A 26,692-nucleotide genomic window follows, 5' to 3' on the forward strand; every position below is an offset into this window, starting at 1 on the left:
ACTGCCGCTTCCCTCACGCGTTGTGAGCGCGCCGCTGACGTCACCGTGGGAGTGTGCAGTCGGGAGAAATTAACGGACATCAGCAAAATTCTCTCTCAGCGCTCATGTAAGTTGCAACAACAAATCGCGCACACTTTGCCTTCCATATACATAAAACGAGTCAACGCGAATTCGTCGCCAATACGTTGTAGCTTGGGTTGTGGGGCTGGGTACAGTCGGCCAGTTTGTTGGCTGAGCTGTTAGCGAGCTAGTAGGGTTTAGCATGTGTTACTGATGACGTTAGCAGCCTAGCCGTGTGCTGCTCGCATAGAGCACGCCGCCAGATCAGGTGCAGCAGGTCAGACATCACCAAAACCTACATTTATGTCGATACATCTCTGCGCTAACCACTCCTAATCACACTGTTCCAGTATAGTGAGGGTACATTTTATTATGTTTTATATACATACAATAAAAAACGCAGTAAATAGTAGAGAATATTGTATTACAGCATGCATTCATATCAAAATAATAAGTGATAATTATGGTTATATTATTATGTGTATCTCTATTAAACCAATATGTCAAAATAGATTGTTATATTGAAATGAATGATTAATTATTGTGGAAATAGCTGATCTAAGGGGTGCTTGCTTGTAAAATGATAATAATTTAAATCGTATAATAACAAATCGGCCTGAATTGCAAGCCACCCACTCATGTAAATATATATTGCATGTTTGCTGCTGATACAAGGTCCCATTGCGTGGTGCCACCCAAACAAGCTCATTGGCTTGATCAGATGCTGATGCTGTCGGCTGTCTGTTTGTATGACTTTGACAGGCGTTTACATACAGCCTACAATGTAACTAGACGCCGGTTTGAAGGGTTGGTCGTCCTTCCTTCCGCTCAAGCGCAATGTTTCCGATGTTTGTATCAGTCTTTGCTGGTGATCGTGTGCAGCGGAGCGTTATATCGACCATCTAATAGTATTAGCCTGGGTTGGGCGTAAACTGCCCATTTACCAGCTAGCCGGGCAGCTAACTCAGCTAGCGAACACATCAACGGACAGTCCAGGAAAATGATCGGATTAATTCAGCCTTCAGCCACATCCGTTTGTCTCAGAAAATGAAATGGGTTTGTATTCATGTTTTAGCCTTCCGTATTACATGTCACCCTAATATCTGTCAGTGACAGCTCGAGTTGTAATGGCACGGCGAGAGAGTTAACGTTAGCTTCATTCACTTAGCCAGTCTTGTGTTTCATTTGCGGTTTTTGACAAGTCGTTTAAATCACTTATTTTTCTTTTATGAGCATGTTTACCATTATATAGACCGCATGCAGCCTACACAAACCAATCGAGTTGGTTGTAAAACGCAGTTAACAGTCATGTTTTATGTATTGACAGTCATGTTTAATATGCAGACTTGTTTATTTCCATAACATTTTATCGAGTTTTTGTCATTTTTAGTACACTAGTATTGATATACTTGATATTAATGTACTGTGTTTGTTTTGGAGAAAAGCACTGACATTACTACTTTAATGAAATATGCTTGTTTTTACTCTTTTCAGCATGTGATAAACCTACATTTATGAGGGGCAAGTTGACTGAAGTGTCAAGAGGACAGCTTACCCAGCACTGAGGGTTACTGTCGATGTATGTGCCGTTTCGGATTTCCTCTTAGATTTATCCACAGTACCATATTTCTGTGTTGAGAAGAAGACTGAGCAGGATGACTGGAACTGAAGGTATGGAGAGTTGTTTATGTTTACGCATTCATCACAAATTAAGTTTTACTGAACATACCGGCGGATAGACGCATGAAGAATTATAATGCCACTGTTGTTGGATGTGCTGAGTGTCCTGAATGTCTTGACTGAAGTGGAGTGTATTATTGCTCAAAGGCACACACACACAGATACAGACAGTGATGTGACCTTGGGAAGCTATGAGAATGGGACTAGGGGAGAGAGTGATGGAGAGAATAAGCTGACCCATTTCAGCCACAGAAAATACAGTGCTTTTGAAGGCGGAGGGGTGTAACGATTCATTTGTTTTCAGTATCTGATTACAAATCCTGCAGATGCACTGCATCCATCTTGAAATGTGACTTTTAAATAATGAAGCCTCTATGATCATTTTAAATGGTAGAATTTGCAATTTGTTAACTGCATGCTGTATTTATTTTTGATTAATGTGACACAAAAATAGTCGTAAGTAGCATGGGTATATTTGTAGCAATAGGCAACAATACATTGTATGGGTCAAAATGATAGATTTTTTTATGCCAAAAATCATTAGGATATTAAGTAAAGAACAAGTTCTATGAAGATATTTTGTAAATTTTCTACCGTAAATATATAAAAACTTAATTTTTGATTGGTAATATGCATTGCAAAGAACTTCATTTGGACAACCTTAAATTTTCTCTAGTTTAGATTTTCAGTGGCTCTGTGATAACGGTATAGCTAATTTAGCTGTTTTTAACAACATGCTTATGTCACAAATCTTTTTAAAGTAAATCTATGCAATATTACACAAATAAAGTTGCTTTTCTGCTGAATATCTTTGTTATAGGCACAAGGCATGCCGGATTTTTCATGTATTAGTTCACAAGTCAACTAGTTTTCCGACAAGACAAGTATTACTTTAAAGGATTAGTTCACTTCCCGAATAAAAAAATTCCTGATAATTTATTTACTCTTATGTCATCCAAGATGTTCATGTCTTTCTTTCTTCAGTTGAAAAGAAATGAAGGTTTTCACGGACATGTCATGTAGGTGAAAGTACTGACCCAGTGTTTACAAAGCGAATGTGCAAAGAAAAGGTAAAAAAAAGGTAAATCAATGATGTTGGTTGATTTTGAATTTGGAGGAAAAAATTTTTTTTTTTTTGCCCTAACCCTACATTTTTGAACCAAAGTACACAGGCGAAGAACTAACTGCGCATGACTTTTCCAAAGTGCTTACACAGTGCACGAAAACGTATTGCAGAGCTAGTATATGAAAAGTTTACTTTTTTTTTTTTTTTTAGAAAATGACCGATCAATTAGCTAGATAAGACCCTTATTCCTTGGCTGGGATCATGTAGAGCCTCGTGAAGCGGCATTGAAACTGCAGTTTGGACCTTCAACTCGTTGGTCCCCGTTAAAGTCCACTATATAGAGAAAAATCCTGGAACATTTTCCTCAAAAACCTTAATTTCTTTTTGACTGAAGAAAAAAGACGTGAACATCTTTGATGACACGGAAGTGAGTAAATGATCAGGAATTGTTTGTTCTGGAAGTAAACTAATCCTTTAAAGATATAGGTGACCGCTAAAAGAAAATTTGAACGTGTTTTTAAATTGACCCTTTTTTAAAGCACTTTTTCTATAGCCATACACATGCCTTTGGTCATTGTGTTGCATTTCGCGCTGTTTTTCTTGAACAACCTGCCATGATTGGTGTGTTATAGTGTTATTAAGATGATGTGTCATGTTAGTCCATTTACTGAATCCAATTGCTTGTGCAATCAAACTGAAATCAAATCCAATGAATCATAAATCAAATTGAGTTCCTCCAGCATGGCTGAGCCTGGTAGAGCATGGCACTTGCAACAACAAGGTCATGGATTGAATTTCCAGGGAAACGTATACAAATGTAGTAGGGATGCACGATATGAAATTTTTTTTACCGATAATTAAGTCCTTCTTGTGGCCGATACCGATAACCAATACGTTCATATGTTTATATGATAATTTTGTGCACCCAGGAGAATACAAAATCTAAGATAAACTAATGAAATGTGTATTATATATCTGGGTCTAACAATCATAGCAAACATCAGTCCTGGCTCTTCAAAAATGTTTTTATTTTTTGTGTAAGGCACCACAATTCTAAATAAATAAAATGCTTTGACATTTGTCAACCTGGAAAAAATGAAAAGTGCATCATGGAGTAATGCCAGATGTCCAAATGTCCGTTAAAGCTTACGTGTAGTCCATTCTTATTGATCATATTATGTGTGCAACAACCAAATCGTACAAGGCGGGGAATAGAACATCAGAATCGAGATAAAAACATCTCAACTTTTCAGAATGCTGCAAGCCCAACGCAGGTCATGTGACATGAACCAACCAGTCAGCTTCACCCTTTCCCTTAATAACATTGAAAGCACTGCCAAGGTGGAGAAACAGCTTATCATAGCTGTACAGGAATACAAATTTTTAAATAAATTTAATAACAGAGCTACTGCAAGCGATTTTTAATGCTGAAAATCCATTTATCCTTTGCTGAAACTTCCACGTCTTTATGGAGAGCACAGGTCATGGTTGCTTAGCAATGGAAGACGCCACAGCAGACACGACAGAGCGGTTTGGAAAGAAAGAGAAAGCGGCGCGTCTAGCGTTTTCCACGCGTTTTAGACGCGACATGTGAACGGCCCCTAAAACAGATTCACCGCGATGACGACCTCTGAAGTGAGATATGTAAGATTTGTTGTGTTAAAACTTGACGGCTTTTTACCTCCTCTCGGAATCCTTGCTAAACATGTGTTGCAAATAGCAATAGCATTGTCCTCCTCTGCCTCCGTGAAAAACTTCCAGACCGGCGAAGACGATGATGACAACACAGATGATGACGTATTAAACGCGACAAAGGCCGAGAGTCACTGCAGTTTATAGCTGCAGTCACTTGCACTCGGAAAGCAGATGAATCTCAGATAAACCAGACTGATTGACTTACCAGCAAGAGTACTTTATCGGATCGGATTTCATTTATTTATCGGAGCAATAAAAATGATTTGTAATGATGTGTATGTAGTATGTATGTAGTAACCATGCAGGTTACTTTGAAAAAAAAAAAATTTTTTTTAATTGCATAAATGTAAAAAGAAAAAAAATACATGGCCATCTTTAAAAAGAGCTTTCTCATATTGGAATATGTACACATGGCTATGACACACATGCCACTTTTGGCTTGCCGTGACCTTTTCTTTTGCCATTTTAAGATGAAGGAGAGTTAAATATCAACTCTAAACTACTGGAACAAACTGGTGACAAGAATGTTGGTCACACAAGTCTCCGAAGGTACCGACATTACACGCATTTTTTTGGGCTGATAGAACTGGTGTGACAGCACCCCAGGGTGTTCATGGGTGTGTGCAGGGTCTGTTAAACTGCTGTTGTGTTGAATATGATTGTGTTATAGAATAGCTGTGCCAGGCATGTGCGTCACTCTGTCACTCGCCCGTTTAATTATGCATGTAGGACACAGACACATCAACACTCTTCCCTGGGTAAAGCTTCACAGACATGACTGTTCATTCACTGCCTGTGTCACCTTGCTCTCATGCCACTCCTACATCTGGAGGATACTGTGTTTCTGAACTAATTAAGGTCAGGGTTTGTTTACTGCTAAACTAGGTGTGGGTTTGTTTCCTGTTTAATTAGGTGTAGGGCTTTAGTTTAGTCTGGATTGATGACATGTTTCTCGTTTCCTGTATGGTGTGGTTGGGATTTATGTTCGCAAGATGATTTTTGGCAGTGCCTCCTGTTTGCTAAGGGTAAGAAGAATCATTTGTATATTTCCAAAGCACTCAAGATGGTGAGGCTGACATTTATAAAGTGCTGTAAACCACTAGTACAATGTGCAACATCCCATTTTTTCCATTGGGAAAGTTTTATGCATGGAATTTCATCTTGAAGCTAATTGGTTTGGTTCATACAGTAGCTTAGTATTCTTTTTAGAGTTTAACAGTCAGGCTCCAGAAGTAAAAATGCCATTCATTTTCTCCATGGGGTATTGATTTTGAATTATAACTTATAAACCTTTAAAGACAGACCTACTGTGAGGTGAGCTAGGTTGTTGATCAATGGTGTACAGTTGAAGTCAAAAGTTTTTACACCTTGCAGAATTTTGTAAAATGTTAATTATTTTACTAAAATAAGAGGGATCATAGAAAATGCATGTTATTTTTTTATTCAGTACTGACCTGAATAAGATATTTCACATAAAAGACATTTACGTATAGTCCACAAGAGAAAATAATAGCTGAAATTATAAAACTGACCCTGTTCAAAAGTTTTACATACCCTTGATTCTGTGTTCTTACTTGAATGATCCACAGCTGTGTTCTTTTTGTTTAGTGATAGTTGTTCATGAGTCACTTGTTTGTCCTGAACAGTTAAACTGCCCTTCAAAAATCCTTCAGGCCCCACAAATTCTTTGGTTTTTCAGTGTTTTTCTGTTCACAACAATGACTGATTTTAAGATCCATCTTTTCACACTGAGGACAACTGTGGGACTCATATGCAACTATTACAGAAGGAAACGCAATGCAAGAGCCAGGGGTGTAACTTGTGAACACACTTGCATGTGTTTCTCAGAAGACAAAATAAGTGAAATTTACCCTAATCATCAAATCATCAGTTCCTTCTGAAGCAAAATTTACCCTAATCGTCAAATCATTGGTTCCTTCTGAAGCATTAGTGAGCATTTGAACCTTCTGTAAAATGAATATGAGTCCCTCCGTTGTCGTCAGTGTGAAAATATGGATCTTAAAGTCATACAGTCATTGTTAGAAGCGGTTTAAAATACACAAAAATGTTGAAAAACCAAAGAATTTGTTGGACCTCAAGGATTTTTTTCTGAAGAACAGCAGGCAGTTTAACTGTTCAGGACAAACAAAAGACTCATGAACAACTATCACTAAAAAAAAACAAAAACACACAGCTGGATCATTCAGGTAACAACACAGTATTAAGAATTAAGTGTGTGTGTAAACAGGGACCGAAATTAAGTTTTTGACACACCGGCCAAGTTGGCCGGTGGATTAAAAAATCCACCGGCCAAGCTTATTTTTTACCTGCCAAAATTCTGAACGATTTAACACAGATATATCCAAAGCAAGTTATTCTGTATATAATGTGTGCTCCGGACAGAGAGGAGTGACAATTCAAACAACAATAAGAAAAACAACTTTTTGGTCATTTTAGATTTTTTATTATACCGTAACTTGGAAATGTTTTTAACGAACTATCTGATCTAGTCAGACTACTTGTTTTCTTTGTCTGGCCTCCTGCTTCTGACGCAGTCTTTGTGCCACAGCAGGGTTCAACGCTAAGGAATTGTTCTACTGGACCGATCGGGCCAGTGGTTCAGATTTTTACTGGCCCCACCAAAAAGAAAAAAAAAAGTTAATATTTATTTCTTAGCCACATACTTTAAATGTGTCAAAAGCCAAATATAACTATACATAAACTTTTTATTCAGCATAACTTTTCTTTAAATACAATTGATAATTTAAAGAATTAAAGAAGTATTTAAGATTTCCTTCAATTAAAATATATGCCAGCAGGTGGCGGCACGAAACTGAAATTGATCACTGAATCATATTCATTTGATTCGTTTGAATGCATGGTTCATTCAAGAATAAAGCAAGTGACTCTCTTTATGAATGGAAAATTGAATCATTTCACTAGATTCGTTTAAAAACACAGCAGTGTGACTTGTAGCCTCAATGTAAGTCACTTAATAATAACTTCTTGTTTATTTAACTGCTCTATTAAATCAATATCTCATTTACAAACTCCCATTAAAAAAAATATATTAAAAGCTGTCATCTTAGTTTCCGATATCACAAAGCTCTATTATAATCAACGACGCTCTCTGTACCGCAAGATCAATCTCTTATTTACACTCTCTCTACACTTTGTTTATAGAAGAATTCTTGAGATATATCTGTGAAACATTACAGTGCTGTGAACCCAGACACGTCGGCATTTGGCTTTCTGGTGTATTAAGCACTTACACAACAGGTACAAAGCAGCGTGCGTATTTATCTCTGCCATGGTTGATCGCGCCTTCTTGTTATTCGCGCTAGTGATGGGAAAAACTACAGCGAGTGACGCGATGCGCATATTCGCTTGGCTTTCGGTGTGAGCGCACCATTAGACTGTTTTTGCGCACGGCAAATGAAATGTTATTGACAAGGCAGCACTGGCCCGATCGAGGGAGCATCACAGAGATCCGTGAGACTGATACTGATTAACATTACTGGTGAAAAGATTTACTCGCCATGTGGCGGATGGCGCTTTAAATTGAACTCGCCAGACAGAGAATTTGCTCGCATTTGGCGAGTGTTAATTTCGGACCCTGTGTGTAAACCTTTGAACGGGTCATTTTTTAAAATTCAACTTATTTTCTCTTGTGGTCTATATGTACGTTTTTTTTATGTGAAATATATTTTATTCAGGTCAGTGCTAAATAAAAAATAACATGCATTTTGCATGCATGATCCCGCTTATTTTGGTAAAATAATTAACATTTTGTGGATTCTACAAGGTATATGTAAACTTTTGACTTAAACTATATAAATATGCATAAATGTGTGAACATACATCTATATTTTGGAATAAACTAAAAAGTATGAATCGCTTGAAGATTTTATCCGCAATGCTTCAGGAGAATGTAGTCCTTCCCTCATTAAAGCTAAATACACTTTTTGTTGTTTGTTTTGTGATTTTGTACCTTTTCGTACAATTCACTTTGTAGCTGGACAGTAGGGTTGTGCCGATAGACGATAGTATCGTGTATCGACGATAGTCAAAGATATCGCCTGTTGCTGATGCCTTTGACGATAGTAAGACGATTATTATCATTATTATGCGTCAAAAAGGCATCTAACTTTAGCGATGCAGCGCGGAGAGTCGGTTCTAGGATGCCTCAGAAACTTGCCGCGGTATAAACACAAGCATAGAGTAGATAGCGCCGCAGATGTGTGCAGTGAAAATGGGTAAGAGATTTATTCATCATAATACAGTGTACATAGATTAAGTGTAGACAGTCATTAGGATAAAATGGCGCTAAACATATGCACGTGAATTACACGCACATGGCTTCTCCACATTCTATATGAACTGAACTACAACATGAACTGATGACAAAGATCAGACATACAGTGGTAACATTATCGCAATATGACGGGTAAAGAAAGATACATTCATTTACATTCATGCACGCACATTTACCACTCATTGAAGAAAGCAGAGAATGAAACAGAAAGTAAACTTGAACCTATCCAACAAAACTACCGTCAGCGCTCTGTACACGCACAGCTGTGTCACATGCACTACCCTTACAAAACGAATAAGGAATTTATTACATATTGACACATTTACATATCATTAAATAAATTAGCACGATAGTATCGTGTTTTGGCGATCTCACAGGCTGACGATAGGACGATGTGAAAATTGTGCATATCGTCCAACACTACTGGACAGTTTGATTTATGAGTCATATCGCTTTTTAATACTTCCGGAACCAAGGCTGAAAAGCTGGACACTGTTTTGCTCTATTGACAAATTCATTGGAATCCAAATAGGAAAAGAAAGACTGATCAAGAACTGGGTGGTAACTGTTGAAATGATTATGGAGCACTGTGGTAGTGTAGTAAGAGGGTACATGTGTGTTGAAGTAAGCTGAATAAAGAGGATTACAGCTGGCTGTTATTCACTCCATCCGAGGACTATCTTAAGCCTGAGCTCCACCGTCAGACTCGATGCAACACACCTGAAGCTTTAGCTTGGTTTCATAAAGGTTAATTGTAGACTTATGTAATGTTTTTATGCAACATTCAACATGTTTGTTTGTCCATGGCAGTTTACAAAATTAGTGTGGCAAATTTAATTGAGAAAATAAAGAAGTTATTGACACCGGTAATGCACTGTCACCTAATGATGTAATCAAAAATGTAATGTAAATGTTCCCGGAAATGACTCGGCTGCCAAAATCATGCATCATACTCCAAACATGAACACACCCTGTTGTCACTGTGTAAATCTGTACCATTGAATGACTGTCATGTATAAATTGTGTGTCATAATAAGTTGAGTCTCATCTGACAACCATTATTCTCTACAGCCAACCCTGAACTGTGAGCCACTGGAGGCCAGGCTGGACTAATGGTAGGAGACATGATTTACTTTGTTATTTTATGTCATATTTGTCTTTTGAGATCTAATGTGATATTGTCTTGAATATATTAAACTAATTTGAGCATGTCTGAAACCAATAAGCTGAGTTTTAGATGTGTTGCGCTTGATGGACAAATGATTGGTTGCTACTAGGCCACCTGTGGTTGTAGTATTGCCTCGGCTCCACTGAGGGTTTGTCACCTCGCTTAATTTCATATTTGTGTTTAACAATGCCACACCCATAACTCATCACCTTTGCTCACCTTAGCTTTACATTAAGGCTGCACGATTAAGTGAAATAAAACCATTAGGGCTTAGTGCGATTATCAAATTTATTTGAATAAATATCTGTGCTACATTTTTCAAAGTGAAGCACTGTACTGTGTTCTTACATGAGAGCATTTCAATTTCCACTCGTGTTCGGTGGTTTATGGTCTAAAAATGAAGAAGAAAGGCATAATTTTTAGTATTACTGTCGTAATGTAAAATAAAATTCTATTATATTACCTTTTTTATTTTACAGTGAAATATTTAAATAGTAATAGCCTATTTATTATTTTTATTTTAGTCATTTTCATATGTTTATTTTGTAGTAATATTAATAATTTAATATTAATAATAAAACAACTATGGTAATATTATTTTATAGTCTTATTTACAGTTGAAGACTGTTACAACACCTTGCAAAATGTTAATTATTTTACCAAAATAAGTGGGATCATACAAAATGCATGTTGTTTATTTAGTACTAACCTGAATAAGATATAATAGAGAATAAGATATTTCACAAGAGAAAATAATAGAATTTATAAAAATCATCCCGTTCAAAAGTTTACATACACTTGATTCTTAATACTGTGTTGTTAACTGAATGATCCACAGCTGTGTTTTTTTTTTTGTTTTGTTTAGTGATAGTTCATGAGTTTTCCATTTTGTTTTTGAACCCTTTCCAACAATGACTGTATGATTTTGAGATCTGTATTTTTACAATGATGACTCAAACGCTCACTGATGCTTCAGAAGGAAACACAATGATTAAGAGCCAGGGGTGTAAACTTTTGAACAGAGTGAATATGTGTATATTTTTCTTATTTTGCCTAAATATCATATTTATTTTAATTTAGTACTGCCCTTTAGAAGCTACAGAAGATACTTACATGTTTCTCAGAAGACAAAATAAGTTCAATTTACCCATGCATTGAGTTTCCTTTCTGGAGCGTCAGTGAGCATTTGAACCGTCTGTAATAGTTGCATATGAGTCCCTCAGTTGTCCTCAGTGTGAAAAGATGGATCTTATAATTATAAAGTCATTATTGGAAAGGGTTCAAATACACAAAAATGCTAAAAAATAACTGAATTTGTGGGGCCTGAAGGATTTTTCTGAAGAACTCATGAACTATCACAAAATTTTAGCCAAATTGTACAGTCCTACAAACAAGCACAGCTAATTATTTTCCCTCAAATCGTGCAGCCATACTTAACATTCATGCTTCTGACCTTATCCACAAAAGATTTTGATAATGATTTATTAACAAATTTCTGCAATGATTTCCATTAAAGGGTCTAAAGTTGTGTAAAATACAGTGTGCTGCTGTAGAACTGCTCTATTATTTGACCCAGAGACCCTTTGAACATTTCAGAAATTAGCACCCTCATGTTTTCTTTGTAGTTCTGTCATACCTTGTTCGCTTTGCAACACCCATGGCTGTAGACTGCTAGTAGTCTGTCAATAGTGATATTGCTAATGTAGTTTTAGTTGGTTGGCTCAGAAGCTTCAAGGCGTGGCTTATTTAATCCCTGACCTCAGCCGTCGCTCTCATTATTATATTGGTGAGACATGATGGTAAATAAAAATGCAATCCATCTGCAACAGGCCTAAGCTGGAAAAAAAAAAGTCAGCTGTGTCTTGGCTCTAAGCCAACCAATGCAATGCTGCTGTTGTGATTTGAGTTGTTAGTTGTTGCTTGTGTTCCATCGCTCACAGCTGCATGACATAATCCATTTTATTTTCCTTCTGTGGTAGACGAGCATGACTTTACGCCAAACCACAGATGCATGTACGCTCTCAGAGTCCACCTGACTGCTGCCACCTTCTGCTTCCTGGCTTTTGAAACTGCCTATCAGAGGGCTGGTGGAGGCGGGGCTTAGCTAGACCCCACCCCTGTGCTGACCCTCTGAGTGAGACTGGCGCCTCCTGATGGACCAGGGTGGTAGCGAGCAGCCTGGGGTGGAGGAGCCAGACTCTGGGGGTCGAGCAGAGCGGGAGGTGAGCAGGAGGGCATCCGAGCCTGATCACGGCCTGTCCAAAATTACCCACAATGCCTTGGAGAACATGGGCGCGCTGGGCCACGGCCTGAAGCACTTCTTCCAACCTCAGCGCAGACGCTCGTCCGTCTCGCCCCACGACTACGCCTCTTCCTCCACAGGCCCCATCCCTGAGCCCCCAGAAGCGGGGCCAGAGTTAGGGGAAGCGCCTGCCGTGACGGTCGCCGCCCCTAACTCTGACCCCCACACTTCCGCCCCCCCTGCAGCTCTGAGCCGTGTGCTGCAGCAAATTCGAGGCCCCCCCATGATGAAGAGAGGGACCAGCCTGCAAAGCCGCCGCAGCAAGGCAGGGGGGGGAGGGGAGGCCCCCCAGAAAGGCAGCCCCCAGATCCACAGGCGCAGTACCCAGGAGACCTTGCTGCAGGTGGGACGGCCACGCTCCTCCTCTACCACCGATACACCCAGCAGCCCGGCTTTGGCGGACATGTTGCTAACCTCGGGGTACCACTCCACTGAGGAGGCTGATCGGGTGAGTGCCGCATGAATGGCACAGGTTTGTCAAGGTGATTTCATCCACGATTGTGCTGTGGTGGTCGTTGTTAGTAGCCAAGCTACTACTTCCTAAGGTTTCGTGGGCACAAACGTTTAAAACTAATATTTAGTGAAAAAATCTTACCCCAATGTCATCCAAGATGTTCATGTCTTCCTTTTTTCAGTCGAAAAGTTTTTGGTTTTTGAGGAAAACATTCCAGGATTTTTCTCCACATATTGGACTTCAATGGGAGCCAACATGTTGGAGGTCCGAATTGCAGTTTCAGTGCAGATTCAAAGGGCTATTCTTGCGCGTCTTAATGCATTATGTAATCACGTTGAAAATGTCACACACGGCATCTGTGTACTTCAGCTCAAAAAAAGGTAGGGTAGAGCGAAAAACTCACTTTTCATTGCATTCTCCTTCAAAATCATCTGACATCATTCTTTTATCTTTTTGTAAAGGGCCTCTGACTTTCTTTGCACGTTACTTTGCAAACACTGGGTCTGTACTGTGTCTGTGCTTCATGTGCATTTTTTTAAAGAAAGTTTGACTTAGGCCCTGTTTACACTAGTGTGTTTTCGTTTTAAAATGCTGTTTTAAAATGAAAACGATCGTCTTCTACACTGGAGTTTTCACTGCATTTCAGAAACTCCTTTTACACTACACAACCGAAAACGCATGTCACGTGACCATTCAGGATGCATACATCATCAGTGATGTATGAAGTAACTGTAATAAAATTAACTGTTATTCCTTAAGTTGTAAAAATACTGTAATTAAATTTTTACACTGAAATGCAACCTCAGAGTTTTCTAACTAAAATGAGGTTTGCAGCATTTTTGAAAGTCTCCGTTTTCGAAGGTTGAAAACACTGGAGTGGTGTGAATGACAGGCGTAACCGTAGCAAATTATGCATTTTAAATCGAACTTAAAAGACGTTGTTACTGCCGCCTATGTGACTCGTGAAGTCCACTATATGGAGAAAAATCCTGGAATGTTTTCCTCAAAAAACTTCATTTTCTTTCCGACTGAATAAAGAAAAACATGAACATCTCGGTTGACATCTTGGGGTCCTTTAACTTGTGGAAAATATCTAGTATTATTAAATCAATTTAAATATTAAATAATATAAAAGTTATTTTAAATGAGGAATTATCTAAAAAAATATATAAAATACTAAAGTTCTCTATAGTCTGAGAACTACAGGCTTTCAGCGATTTTGAAATGCAGCCCTGAACTACTGGCCCGACAGAGCATGCAGAAAAAAAGTCCTTGATGTTGAGTATTCTAGCATACCTTGAACATACTAGCCATCACTGTGCCAAGGGAATCGTGATCAGTGTTCAATAGGAGGTGATAGAAGGTTGTTTAAAAGTGATGGGAAGGTACATTTGAATTCAACAGCAATCTGGACAGATGGCAATCTGTTGCCTGCTGCGTGTGTCTGAAAGAAACCTCCAGGATGGATGGATGAGTTGACAGCATTCACAGGTCAGGAAGCTTGTGTAGCAGGTCACTATGTTCTTAAGCCCTGCTATAATTAGCCAAGTCTTTGGATGCACTTCAGTTCAGTGCACTTCTCTAGGCAGCATTGAGCATAATGTCAAAATCATTGCCTTTGTGCTTTTTTTTCCCCCCAACCAGGATGTGGGATCAGGGCAGCTGTTTGCTTTCTTGTGTCCTCAAGGATACAGTCAAGGTTAAGTTTGCTCTTGCATGACAGGTGCAGCAACTTTATTTAGAACCAGCAAAACCAGTTATACTTCTGCATAGCCTCCATTACCAGATGCTTTTTCCTGCTGCTCACTCAAAATAGCTTTCAGAATTTATTTACCAGGAGAAATGTTGACCAAGACTACTGTATTAAGTCTCTCGAGGGTAATTATGCTTGGAGTTTATAGTACTATGCTTTTAAGCATGCCTTTTTCAACAGCTAAGCACTTCTACCAGATAGACTAAAGGGTCTGGGTGACTGCCAAAGTGATTCGACTCACCAGTTGTTGGAGAACTTAGCGGCACCATCCAGAACGTTCCTCTCCCAGTGGTTATTTCAGACCACCGTTTCAGTCTGGCTAGCTCAGTAAATGGAGTTTACGGTGCTGTTTTTTTGTTTTTAAGTTGAAAAATACTGCATCTGTTAACCCCTATCTATTTAGTTTTACAGCTTTGTTTTGTTGTCAGTGAAACTTGAGGTCAACGTATTCTGACACAGAGTTAGCTCAGCTTTGTAAGAAGCACCTTTATTAATCAAACAGAATTGTGATTCTCAGATAAAATCCTCTCTTGACCAGTTAGGTGTGAAAAAGGCATCAAAAGTCAGCTGTGATGTCTCTCTTATCAAATGGGCTTTTAGCCATGTGATCAGTTCACCTAGTTTTCTTCTGCATGCGTGTCCACATAGCTGGGAAATCTACCCAAGTAGCAATGGGAAACCTTGTCATTGCTGGTAAACACCTGGTTTTATTGGCATTAATCATGATCGAGCAATGCTGGTGGGGCTTTTAGCCAGTTTGTAATGACTCCCATTGATGCTTAAATCACCCATAGCTGTTTATCTATGATCAGTGAAGGCCATATCGCTGATAATCTGGTTTCGACTCGTCTGTCAATGGGTGGGGGGACAGAGTTCATTTCATTGGAAGCTTGTTCTAAAGATTTAACATGACCAAATCCTACCTAGTATATTAATCATACAAAAAAGAAAGAATGCAAAAAAACATATTTTTTTTCTTAATGTTGGTTCCCTTGTTATCCTCCTCAGTTTATGAAGTGTGCCATTTGGTTTTTATCAGTGAATGCCCTGCATTATCTCAGAACTTTGAGGGCTATGTCATAGTACAGAGGTTCAAACTGTCGACGTCACCTGAGGCCGGTGTAGTCGCTCATTTAGTTTAAACGTGGCATGCCTTCCAAGATGGACTGCACTGAAAGTGAACCATCGTTTATGGTAATTTATTTCTATTCTTTCTATTGCTGTAGGAAAAATGGAGTGTAAAATCTATTATTTTGTCACTAACCTCTCTAAGGCTAGGTCAACATCACAGTTCAATGCATTGCAGTGCACAACAATATCTTAATTAGATTGAATGAAACTTTGTCTCACTTTTGTCCAGGGTAAGAAATGTGCTTATTTTGTTAACTACCTTCTTTATTTATTGAACTGTAGTAAATTATTAGAGAAGCACAGATAGAATGAGAATTACTTTCATGTTTTTGTCAAAAACAACCAAAAATGGGTCTGTTTTGTCTGTATTAAACAGAAAGCGCTTAAAGGTACACTGAAGTGCTATAAAACATGCAGCGTTATTCTATCTGTTGACGTAATTTCAACAGAAATAGGAAGTCCCGCCCCCTTTTTTTTTAAATGACCAGTAATGTTTTGTTTATATCACAGCTTGGGCCAGAGCTGTTGAGCTCAGGAAAATCGCATTTGACAGCATAAGGGGCCGTTCACATGAAGCGTCTTTTGCGCGCGCAAGTTCGTTATTTCAAATGGAGACGCGCGGCTTGCGCGCGCATATTGGAAGCGACGCGGTCGCGACGCGCACGTGGTGCGACGCGCTCGTTTTTTCCAGGCGCGTCCACGCTGCATCGATTTAAAAACATCTCAACTTTTCAGAATGTCGCAAGCGCACCGCAGGTCATGTGACATGAACTAACCAATCAGCTTCCTCACGTTTTTCCGTTACATTGAAACCTCAGCAGAAACATGGAGGAGCAGCTCATCATTGTGGTCCAGGGATTTCTTGAACTTTATGATTTGTCAAGCCCCCATTATTTTGACGCTAATAGAAGAAACAATGCATGGAGACGCATAGGCTTGGAGCTAGAGCGCAGCTGATGGTTGCTAAGAAACAGCAGACGCTTCCGTAGCGCAAGCGCCCAAGCGCTTTGTTGATAAGGAAGAAAGCGGCGCGCCTAGCGTTTTCCATGCGTTTTTAGGCGCGACATGTGAACGGCCCCTAAGACAGCCACAGTTGCATCCATATCGCTATGAATAGCATTATGTGTAAATTCAAGAGACAAGATTTGAATGCTTATATCTTTTAAATGCAAATTTTGTTATTGTTTTGAAACACAATAGCTTATAGATAACCTTAAGGCTGACATATTCATACCAAAAAACTTCAATTTTGATTTCATGCGGACTTTAAAACTAATACTGGTCAAACTAAACATGAAATCATTAAAACGTACAGTAGAATTTTTTTTTATAAGGTTATATTTTTAATAGTGTTTTAAATTTTTTTTGTGCTTTAATAGTACCTTTGCAATCATCTAGTACTCACTTAAAGGGATAGTTCACCCAAAAATTTAAATTATTTAATTAATTACTCACCTTCATGTCGTTCCAAACCTGTAAGACACAAATTAAGATATTTTTGATGAAATCTGAACGCTTTCTGACCCTGCATAGACAGCCATGCAACTGACGCGTTTAAGGCCTAGAAACATAGTAAAGACTTTGTTAAAATAGTCCGTGTGACATCTGTGGTTCAACCCTAATGTTATGAAGCCACAAGAATACTTTTTGTGCCCAAAGAAAACTAAAATAATGACTTTATTCAACAATTTCTTCTCTATCATGTCAGTCTTTGACGTGCATTCACAACAGCACCACAGTGCATTAGCATGAACTCTAAATATATGATTTTATCTACACAGCATTAAATCTCTCTCTTCCCTTTGCAGCAAGATCGTTTAGAGGTATCGGGCCCCGCCGTGTCTCCCAATGCTCTGTCAACCAGTTCAGATGGCGGTCAGTATGGTGTGGATTCGGTGGATGGAACTCCAGACCCTCAGCGCACCAAACAAGCCATCGCTCAGCTGCAGCAGAAGATCCTCAAACTCACAGAGCAGATCAAAATCGAACAAACGGCAAGAGACGACAATGTAGCCGAGTACCTGAAGCTGGCCAACAATGCAGACAAACAGCAGAGCGCTCGCATCAAGCAAGTGTTCGAGAAGAAGAACCAGAAGTCGGCACAGACCATCCAGCAGCTGCAGAGGAAGCTGGAGCATTACCACCGCAAGCTTAGAGAGGTGGAGCACAACGGAATACCACGCCAACCCAAAGATGTCCTGCGGGACATGCACCAGGGTCTGAAGGATGTGGGAGCCAAGGTAAAGACTGTCTACTTTCTTTACGTTTTGGTACATTGGAGAATGTGTTTAGGAGTTAGTGGTGGTTGGAGATGTGTGCTGATCTGTCATGTTTTCATTTATTTAAAGAGATAGTTCACCCAAAAATTTAAATTTGTCATTATTACACATTGATCCAAACCCATAGGACCTTCATTCAATTTCGGAACACAAATTATGTTATTTTTGATGAAACCCGAGAGCTTTCTGACCCTGCATAGACAGCAATTCAACTGACACGTTCAAGGCCCAGAAAGATAGTAAGAACATAGTTAAAATGCATGTGACATCAGTGGTTCAACCATAATTTTATGAAGCTATGAGAATACTTTTTGTGCACAAAGAAAACAAAAATAATGACTTTGCTGCCTATTACTTTTGCCCAAATTTGAGCCCTGTTTTGCAGTCTGGACAAGTCAACGCTAGTTGACAGATTTTGACTAAAACTGATTAGTGTATGATAGACACAGTCTTATTTTTTATTTTTTTTTAGCTTCAGGCTATGATCCATTTAGATCAAGTTAAACATGTTTAATATTATCAGCTCATTTTAGAACATATTGTTTTTATTTGCCATGCATATCCTATCAACAAGGCACTTTTTCTGTGTGAGTTTGTTGTGTTTGGAATGATTTTAAAAACTCTGGAAGTGTGTGATCCTCAGAAGTGTAGTGTATCATGCCCAGTTTTTCTTTGTAACCACTTACAAAGTCAGCAAGTGTATGCTGCCTAGTGGTTTTAAATCTGTTCAGATTTGAAAAGTCTTGTAGTGTTTTCCATCCTTAAGGCAGTATCCTAACATAAATAGAGCCTCATAAGTTCTTTCTCAGATTTGAAAGCAGATATAATTTTTGATATATTTTTTTACTAGTGGGTGCAGGGCACTATAGTTAGTTTATGTAAGTGAGGATAGCAAAATAAAGTAAACTGTGACATATTTTACCCAAACATTCTTCATACAGTGGACTATGAATATAAAATTTTTTACTTGTATTTTTTACCATGTTTTGTTACTTACCATTCTAAGTTATCTGACGTTGTCAAGCTGAATTTGTACTGACACAGTTTAACTATTTTACCATTTTCTAAACTATAGCAAATAAACTGTGACAATATGAGAAATGTTGAAGGTGTCTGAATAAATGTTAGTTTGACTGTATATCGCATTTGTACTAGGGATGCACCGAATCCAGGATTCGGATTCGGATTCGGCCGAATCCTGGGCTTTTTGACGGGGTTCGGTTTCGGCCGAACCTTAGATTTATTTTCCACCGAAACCGAACCCTAGACTTGCACTACGACGTCACACGGCCGTTGATTACGTGAAGGTGTTTTTAGGCTACATAGGACCCGTTCGAATGTAGTAGGCTGTAAGAATCTGAAAATGGAACTCGTAAGCAAAAAAAGTTTTGTTTGGCAGTACTTTCCACCAAAAGAAGGTGATTCAAGTCGAGCTTTATGTTCAATTTGCAATGCCAATTTGTCTTGTGGTGGCAAGGACCCTAAGCAGTACACAACATATCGCCGATGTTAAAACATTTGCGTCTGGGCCGTTCACATGTCGCGCCTAAAAACGCGTGGAAAACGCTAGGCGCGCCTCTTTCTTCCTTGTCAACAAAGCGCTCGGGCGCTTGCGCCGTTTCTCAGCTGCGCTCTAGCTCCAAGCTGCGGAGCGCTTGCTGCATTCTGAAAAGTTGAGATGTTTTTATCTCGATGCGGCGCGGACGCGCCTGGAAAAACGAGCGCGTCGCACCGCGTGCGCGGCGCTTCCATTATGCGCGCGCAAGCCGCGCATCTACATTTAAAATAACGAATTTGTGCGCGCAAAAGACGCTACATGTGAACGGCCCCTAAAACATCCAAAAGAATACGAGTTTTGCATGAAGGAATCTACAGACAGCAGCCAAAATGCAGCAACTTCAGGTACGGCAGCTGGACAGTCACAGCTAAAAACGTGTAATTAAGGATGCGAGTAGGATTCGGTATTCGGTTTCGGATTCGGCCGAATCTTAAACAGTGTATTCGGTATTCGGCCGAACCCCAAAAATCTGGATTCGGTGCATCCCTAATTTGTACAAATCTAGAAATTACAGTACATATTCCAAAGGCTTGCCATTATTAAATCATTTTTATACTTAAAGTCATGAAAGGACTTTTTTCACCCAAAAATGGAAATTCTGTAATTACTTGTTGTTCCTAACCCGGAACACAAATTAAGATATTTTTGATGAAATCCAAGAGCTTTCTGACCCTGCATAGACAGCAACACAACTAACACATTCAAGGCCCAGTAACGTATTGGTAAAATACATGTGACATCAGTGGTTCAACCATAATTTTATGAAGCTACGAGAATGCGCAAAGAAAAAATAATGTTACTGCCTACCTTTTGGAAGCGTGCCTATGGTGCCTTAAAATACTGTCTGGGTAGGCGGCTTACTAGCTTTTGGATCAGAGCTTTAATATCTTTATCTCAAAAATATCTCAAAAATTCCAAGCAAATTTCAGAAAGGTATTCTGAATATTCTCAAATTATTCAGCAACCTTTTTTGCATCTTCAGATGATGCTGATTTTCATTTCACCCAACCACAAAACCCATCCCGATCAGAGGCATCAAATGTATTTGACTAAATCATTTTTCTCTCTCTCAGGTAACCGGTGGACTCTCTAGTATCTCTCAGGCAACTCACTCCGCCGCAGGAGCAGTCGTGTCCAAACCTCGCGAGTTTGCCTCTCTCATCCGCAACAAGTTTGGAAGTGCAGACAACATCTCTGCCCTAAAAGACTCTCTAGATGAACAACAAGGGGACGAGCCCGTAACAAGTACAGGGATGGCAGGCACTAGGACCCCAGGCCCTGGGCAGCTACAGTCCAGTCCAAAATATGGCAGCGAGGACGACTGCTCCAGCGCTACGTCAGGGTCAGCCGGAGCAAATAGCACCACGGGGGCTCCCGGAGGCCCTCCGAGCTCAAAGGGTAATACACTGGAGCATGGCCAGAGCTCTGGCTTTGATGCACTGCTGCATGAAATCCAGGAACTGAAGGACAACCAGAGTCGATTAGAAGAATCCTTTGAAAACCTCAAGACTCACTATCAGAGAGACTACACAGAAATCATGCAGGCCCTGCAAGAGGAGAGATACAGGTACATGTTACTATAGAAACTCTTTCTGCTGGCACTGCTGTGTGGTCTGTGTAGGATTGTATCAGTATTGAAGGTTTTACAGTCCAAACAGCGTGCTTGTTGAGAAAGCGCTGGGGAGGATGATGATATTCAGTTGTCTGGCCTTTTAGGCCACTTTCTCGCATTTTTTGTTGTTTTATCTCATTTTGTATGTGCATGTGTTAGGTGTGAACGTCTAGAGGAGCAGTTGAACGATTTAACAGAACTGCATCAAAATGAGATTCTCAACTTGAAGCAGGAGCTGGCCAGCATGGAGGAGAAAATTGCTTACCAGTCTTACGAACGAGCTAGAGACATACAGGTACTCGCGTCCAACATTAGTGTTATTTTGTTGTTATTAATATTAGGGGTGGGCGATATGAGCAAAATCTTCAATCACGTATAAGGTCTTTATGATATCAACATTTTTGATACCATAAAAGATTCATAATTCTTGTCACCAGTGTCAAAAACTAATACTAACTTTAATATAAATAAATAAACTTAAGCTTACTGAAGACAAGTAAACAGTCAGTAGTTAAAGGGATAGTTTAACAATTTGTCTGTGAAGAAATTTAGTAAATTCTCTACCGTAAATATATCAAAATCAAAGTTTTGATTGGCAATATGCATTGCTAAGAACTTCATTTGGACAACTTTAAAGATGATTTTCTCAATATTCAGATTTTTTTTTTGCACCCGCATTTTCCAGATTTTCAAATAGTATCTCAACCAAATGTTGTCCTATCCTATATAACAAAACATACGACAATGGAAATCTTATTTATTCTTATTAAAGAAGAAGTCCACTTCCAGAACAAAAATGTACAGATAATTTACTCACCCCCTTGTCATCCAAGATGTTTGTGACTTTCTTTCTACAGTCGATAAGAAATTATGTTTCTTGAAGGAAAAAAATCAGGAATTATCTCTATATAATGGATGTCAGTGGTGCCCCCAAGTTTGAACGTCCAAAATGCAGTTTAAATGCAGCATTAAAGGGCTCTAAATGATCCCAGCCGAGGAAGAAGGGTGTTATCTAGCAAAACGATCGGTCATTTTCGAAACAAATTGAAAATTTATATGCTTTTTAACATCAAACGCTCTTCTTGTCTAAGTCTGTGTGAACTGCGTTTTTTTCCAGCTAGTACAGTTAGGGTATGTCGAAAAACTCCCATTTCATTTTTATCCCCAGCTTCAAAATCATTCGAAATCGCTGCAGAAGTACATGCAAAGTAGATCAAACACCCTTTACAAAAAAAAAAAAAACAGCAATGTAGGATGATTTTGACTTTAAAGAAGAAAAAAAGATGGAAGTTTTTTAACATACCCTAACTGTATTGACTGTATTGAACAAAAAAAAAAATTTCACTCAGACTTGATGAGCGTTTGAGGTTAAAAAGTATATAAATTGTCAATTTGTTTCGAAAATGACAGATCGTTTTGCTAGATAAGACACTTCTTCATCGTCTGGGATCGTTTAGAGCCCTTCGAAGCTGCATTTAAACAGCATTTTGGAAGTTCAAACTTGGGGGCACCTTTGAAATCCATTATATGGAGATAATTCCTAAAATGTTTTCCTCAAGAAACAAAATTTCATATCGACTGAAGAAAGAAAGCCATGAACATCTTGAATGACAAAGGGGTGAGTAAATTATCTGTACATTTATGTTCTGGAAGTGAACTCCTCCTTTAAAGTTACGGAAATGATTTATTCAAGAGCAGTGAAAGATTTCAGTTTTTGTTGTTGTTTGATTAATATGAATGACAGATAGCAGGAATATTAGACTGTTGTCACTTTAAGAGCTGTTACATGCATTTTTTCTTTATCAGCTGTTTGCTTTTACTTAAGACCTAAATTACTGTGTTTATGAGGATACTTTGACACATAAAAGTTTGTGTATTTAACTGTTCAAGGCCTATAACGTGGCAAAATAACTGTTCAATACTCCTGTGCTCTATGAGCACCGTTCTCTCAGATAACAAAATGAGTACTCTTTGGATGCTGATTGCATTTCAATGGCTTAAAATCACTTGATTTTAAACCACAATGCTTAAAAACACTGGACAATAGTCCAAAATCTCTACCGGTTAAGAAAATTTCTTCCAGTTAATTGTGTCTACCGTAGTGTTAATTTCGTCAGACGAGACGAGACGAAATATGTTCGTCAACGACCTTTTTTTTCATGACTAAGACGAGACGATGACAAGACTGCACCACTGTCCAAAAACGCTGACTAAGACTAAATTAACATGCATTATTGTTGACGAAAAAAGACGAGACGAAAATGTTTTGCATAAAATAAAAACGAAGATAAAATCTCTCTTCATTTTCGTCTACAATCGTCTCTGCTTTTTCATCAGCTGTTGCGGCTTTAAAATATTCAAACTGCGCTTTGGCGCGCTGGCTGGCGCTGAGCCAGAGACGGACGAGCTCTGCTCTTGTCATATAATCACAACTATGCAGTGTTTTTAACCACATAACGCTTATTTTAGGTTTCAGACATTTAAATACACATAAGTACTAGTAAAAGGAGACATTTAGAGTTTGTAAAATACACACATAGGTCTATGGAAGCAGCAAATAACAATCTATTCAAATATAATTTGCCGATGTGTTTTATTCATATCACATACACATAGGCTTAGTAACTAAAAAGTCCACTCTATTCCTCTTCTAGTTCACCAGCCACTTACTTGCATGTATTTCGGGAGAAACGGATGAATGTATATGTGCTGTAAATACGGCTGACAGGACTCTCTGAACAGCAGCGCGAACAAACATGGCCGCGCCCATCTCACGTTACAGATTACGACCCAGATCATTTATATAGGGTTTTAAAGTACGAAACATACTAATTCACACATATTTGTGAATCGGAATATTAGATAGTTCATGGCATGGTAAGCGAGTGTGTGAGTATTTTGGATAAAAAAGGAAAAACGAAATAAAAGCGATCTATCTGTCATACAGTGTTATTGTGTCTGTGTTGTGTCACGTGACAAGCTTGATGCGTCGCCATGGAAACAATAAGGACGAACGTTCTAAAATAACGGTCGCTTAAAAAAAACTCACTCTCAGGGGTCCGCTAGAATATTTAAAACTCACCACTGAAAGGGTTAATCATTTGTGAATGTGTCTCCTAAATCAGAAATTGAAAACCAGACACGTTTAACATTTGCATTCAACAAAAATCATTCAACAAGTGTATTTTGTCAGGTAATTATGACATTTAACCAATGTTTGAGATATGTGAAACACTTTTTTTGCTGAAATGTGTATCAGTAATAATCTCAGTAATAATGTGTTATTTAAAAAAAAAGACTACAATTTTTTTACTAAACCTAGACTAAAATATATTGAGTTCTTTTTTGACTAAAACTAGACTAAAATTAAAAGACTTTTAGTCGACTAAAACTTGACTAAGATACCTTGAGTTTTCTTTTGACTAAAACTAGACTAAAATGACGAGACTTTTAGTCGACTAAAACTTGACTAACAAAAAAAGATATGTGAATGACTAAATATGACTAAAACTAACAAGGACATTTGGCACAAGACTAAGACTAAATTAAAAATAGGTGACGAAATTAACACTAGTCTACCGGTATATTCCCCACCTCTAATTTCTACAATTTGAATTAAGTTTTATTTTTATATATTCAGTTTTGATTTTAATTTTAGTGGTTTTGTTATGCACATTTATCAGCTTGATTTGGGTTTCACATTATCTATACCCACTGTCAAATATATATTATGCTCGAGTCCATTGTCTCCAAAGGATATTTTGATGGAGTGTGATGTCTTGAAGCCCTCTAGGGCTCTTTATTTTTCATGGTTTTCACTGATTTTTGCTGATGAATAAAGAAAATATACATTGGATGAGTGTTATAAAAGCTTGTGATTATTCAAAGATATATTTTCAACAAGTCTTAAGTTCGCTTATAAACTTTAAAGTGAAACAGGAGAAGAACGTTAATGCTGAGTTTTCTGATGGGAAAGAACATTAGCTATTATCATTAAACTATTTTGTATCGATCTGACGGACAACATTTAGTCTTCTAATTCACTTTTCATAATGAAATCCATATGCGACTCACTCGCAGTCCTCTTTGAGGCCTTATTCCTAATGATACAATGCAGCTAAAATGTACATGCTCTATTATGTAACCCTTTACATTCACCCAAAAATGAATATTACCTCATGATTTACTCACCCTTAAGCCATCCTAGGTGTATATGACTTTTTTTTCAGACAAATACAATCTGAGTTATATAAAAAAATATCCAGGCTCTTCCGAGCTTTATAATGGCAGCGAATGAGTGTTGAGATTTGAAGTCCAATAAAGTGTCCATTCATCATAAAAAGTACTCCACACTGGGTAAAACCACAGATTTTACAGGAATAGTACTAGTCTCCATTTGAAATAAATGACTTTAGGTGTGTTGTTTGTTAGAGATTGTGACAAGGCAGCTTTACTTCTAACACCTTTCTCTCTCCTCGTCCTATAGGAGGCGCTGGAGGCCTGTCAAACGCGCATCTCTAAGATGGAGCTCCAGCAGCAACAGCAACAAGTGGTTCAGTTGGAAGGTTTGGAAAACGCCACAGCACGCACTTTACTCGGGAAACTCATCAACGTGCTGCTGGCCGTCATGGCGGTACTCCTAGTGTTCGTCTCGACGGTCGCAAACTGTGTAGTTCCGCTGATGAAAACCCGTAGCCGTACGCTTTCCACATTGCTCCTGGTCATAATCTTGGCTTTTCTGTGGCGGAATTGGGAAGCCATGTCGCAGTACCTGGACCGGTTTCTGCTGCACCCCAGATGACCTGCAGGGGCGCGCTGCGGTTGTCGTTTTATGAAGGGACTGGAGGGCGGGAACTTTGATTCAAAGATTTAGACTAACACTGCCTCAGTTGCACTTAGTATGAAGGGACGCGGCACAAGAGTGGAGGACGCGGACAAAAGCCTACAACCTCTTTTTCTCGTTTCTTTCGCCGAAGGAGTGAATTTGTTTACATTTTGATCTTTTTTCCGTCAACATAAATTGTATTGCTGAGTTTCCTTTTATTTGTTGTTGGAAAGGATGCAAGACATGATGTTCATTGTTCTCGTAACTATTGTTAGGATATACCTTTATGCAATTTCCTGAGTGTTGCATTGCATTGAATTGACTGGAGTGGATTTAACATGCACTGGATGGAGATGTTTCTCCTGGTTTTTAATACCATAGCAACCGCTCTTCTCCCTCCTAACTTTAAACCGTTTCATTTCTCTTTGTCGCTCTTCCTCTTACGTGCATCTCTAACTCGATTCATTTCCTGTGCTCATTGCTTCACTCTTCCCATTCGAAACCGTTTGCTGCTGTTTGGACTTCACAGCAGTTCTTGCTGAATGAAGGAAAAGATGGATTCGTTGAAGAGGAGGCATCTGGAGTTTGATCGAATAGGCCCGAGTCGGCCCCTCTTCATGCTCTCAAAGAGGCACAGTCCCCTGGTATATGAACAGAACGAACATACTTGAAGAGCTAGAAATGCTCAAAGACTCTCAGTGCTTCCGTACTGTTTCTTATAGCGACAATGAAATAGTCCTTTTTAGTTTTATTTTTTATTTTTTAAAATGAAATGAATAAACACGCCGTTTTAA

At 38.8% G+C, this 26,692-nt stretch overlaps 1 protein-coding gene across 4 annotated transcripts; it reads left to right on the plus strand.

Moving 5' to 3' along the window:
- The first annotated feature begins 48 nt into the window (after positions 1 to 48).
- tmcc1b (transmembrane and coiled-coil domain family 1b) lies at positions 49 to 26,692 on the plus strand. Of its 4 annotated transcripts, none has more exons than XM_073825469.1 (8): positions 49 to 106; positions 1,555 to 1,731; positions 9,888 to 9,931; positions 11,964 to 12,734; positions 17,433 to 17,864; positions 20,535 to 21,028; positions 21,233 to 21,368; positions 25,560 to 26,692. In XM_073825469.1, exons 4-8 carry the CDS (start codon positions 12,138 to 12,140, stop codon positions 25,872 to 25,874), a joined length of 1,974 nt encoding a protein of 657 aa, XP_073681570.1. In that variant the 5' UTR covers positions 49 to 106; positions 1,555 to 1,731; positions 9,888 to 9,931; positions 11,964 to 12,137; the 3' UTR covers positions 25,875 to 26,692. The 4 variants fall into 4 exon arrangements, with proteins under 4 accessions (XP_073681570.1, XP_073681572.1, XP_073681573.1 ...); XM_073825471.1 differs by having other exon boundaries at positions 12,472 to 12,734; XM_073825470.1 differs by lacking the exon at positions 49 to 106 and adding an exon at positions 762 to 1,116.

The sequence above is a fragment of the Garra rufa genome, chromosome 20, assembly GCF_049309525.1.
Source record: "Garra rufa chromosome 20, GarRuf1.0, whole genome shotgun sequence".
Lineage (NCBI taxonomy): Eukaryota > Metazoa > Chordata > Actinopteri > Cypriniformes > Cyprinidae > Garra > Garra rufa.

What these genes read in the sequence shown, in the direction of transcription:
- tmcc1b (XM_073825469.1), top strand. Translation starts at nt 12,138, where the DNA reads ATGGACCAGGGTGGTAGCGAGCAGCCTGGGGTGGAGGAGCCAGACTCT. An exon ending in CCACTGAGGAGGCTGATCGG is followed by an intron (nt 12,735 to 17,432) that starts GTGAGTGCCGCA and finishes TTCCCTTTGCAG; the next exon opens with CAAGATCGTTTAGAGGTATC. An exon ending in CTGCAAGAGGAGAGATACAG is followed by an intron (nt 21,029 to 21,232) that starts GTACATGTTACT and finishes TGCATGTGTTAG; the next exon opens with GTGTGAACGTCTAGAGGAGC.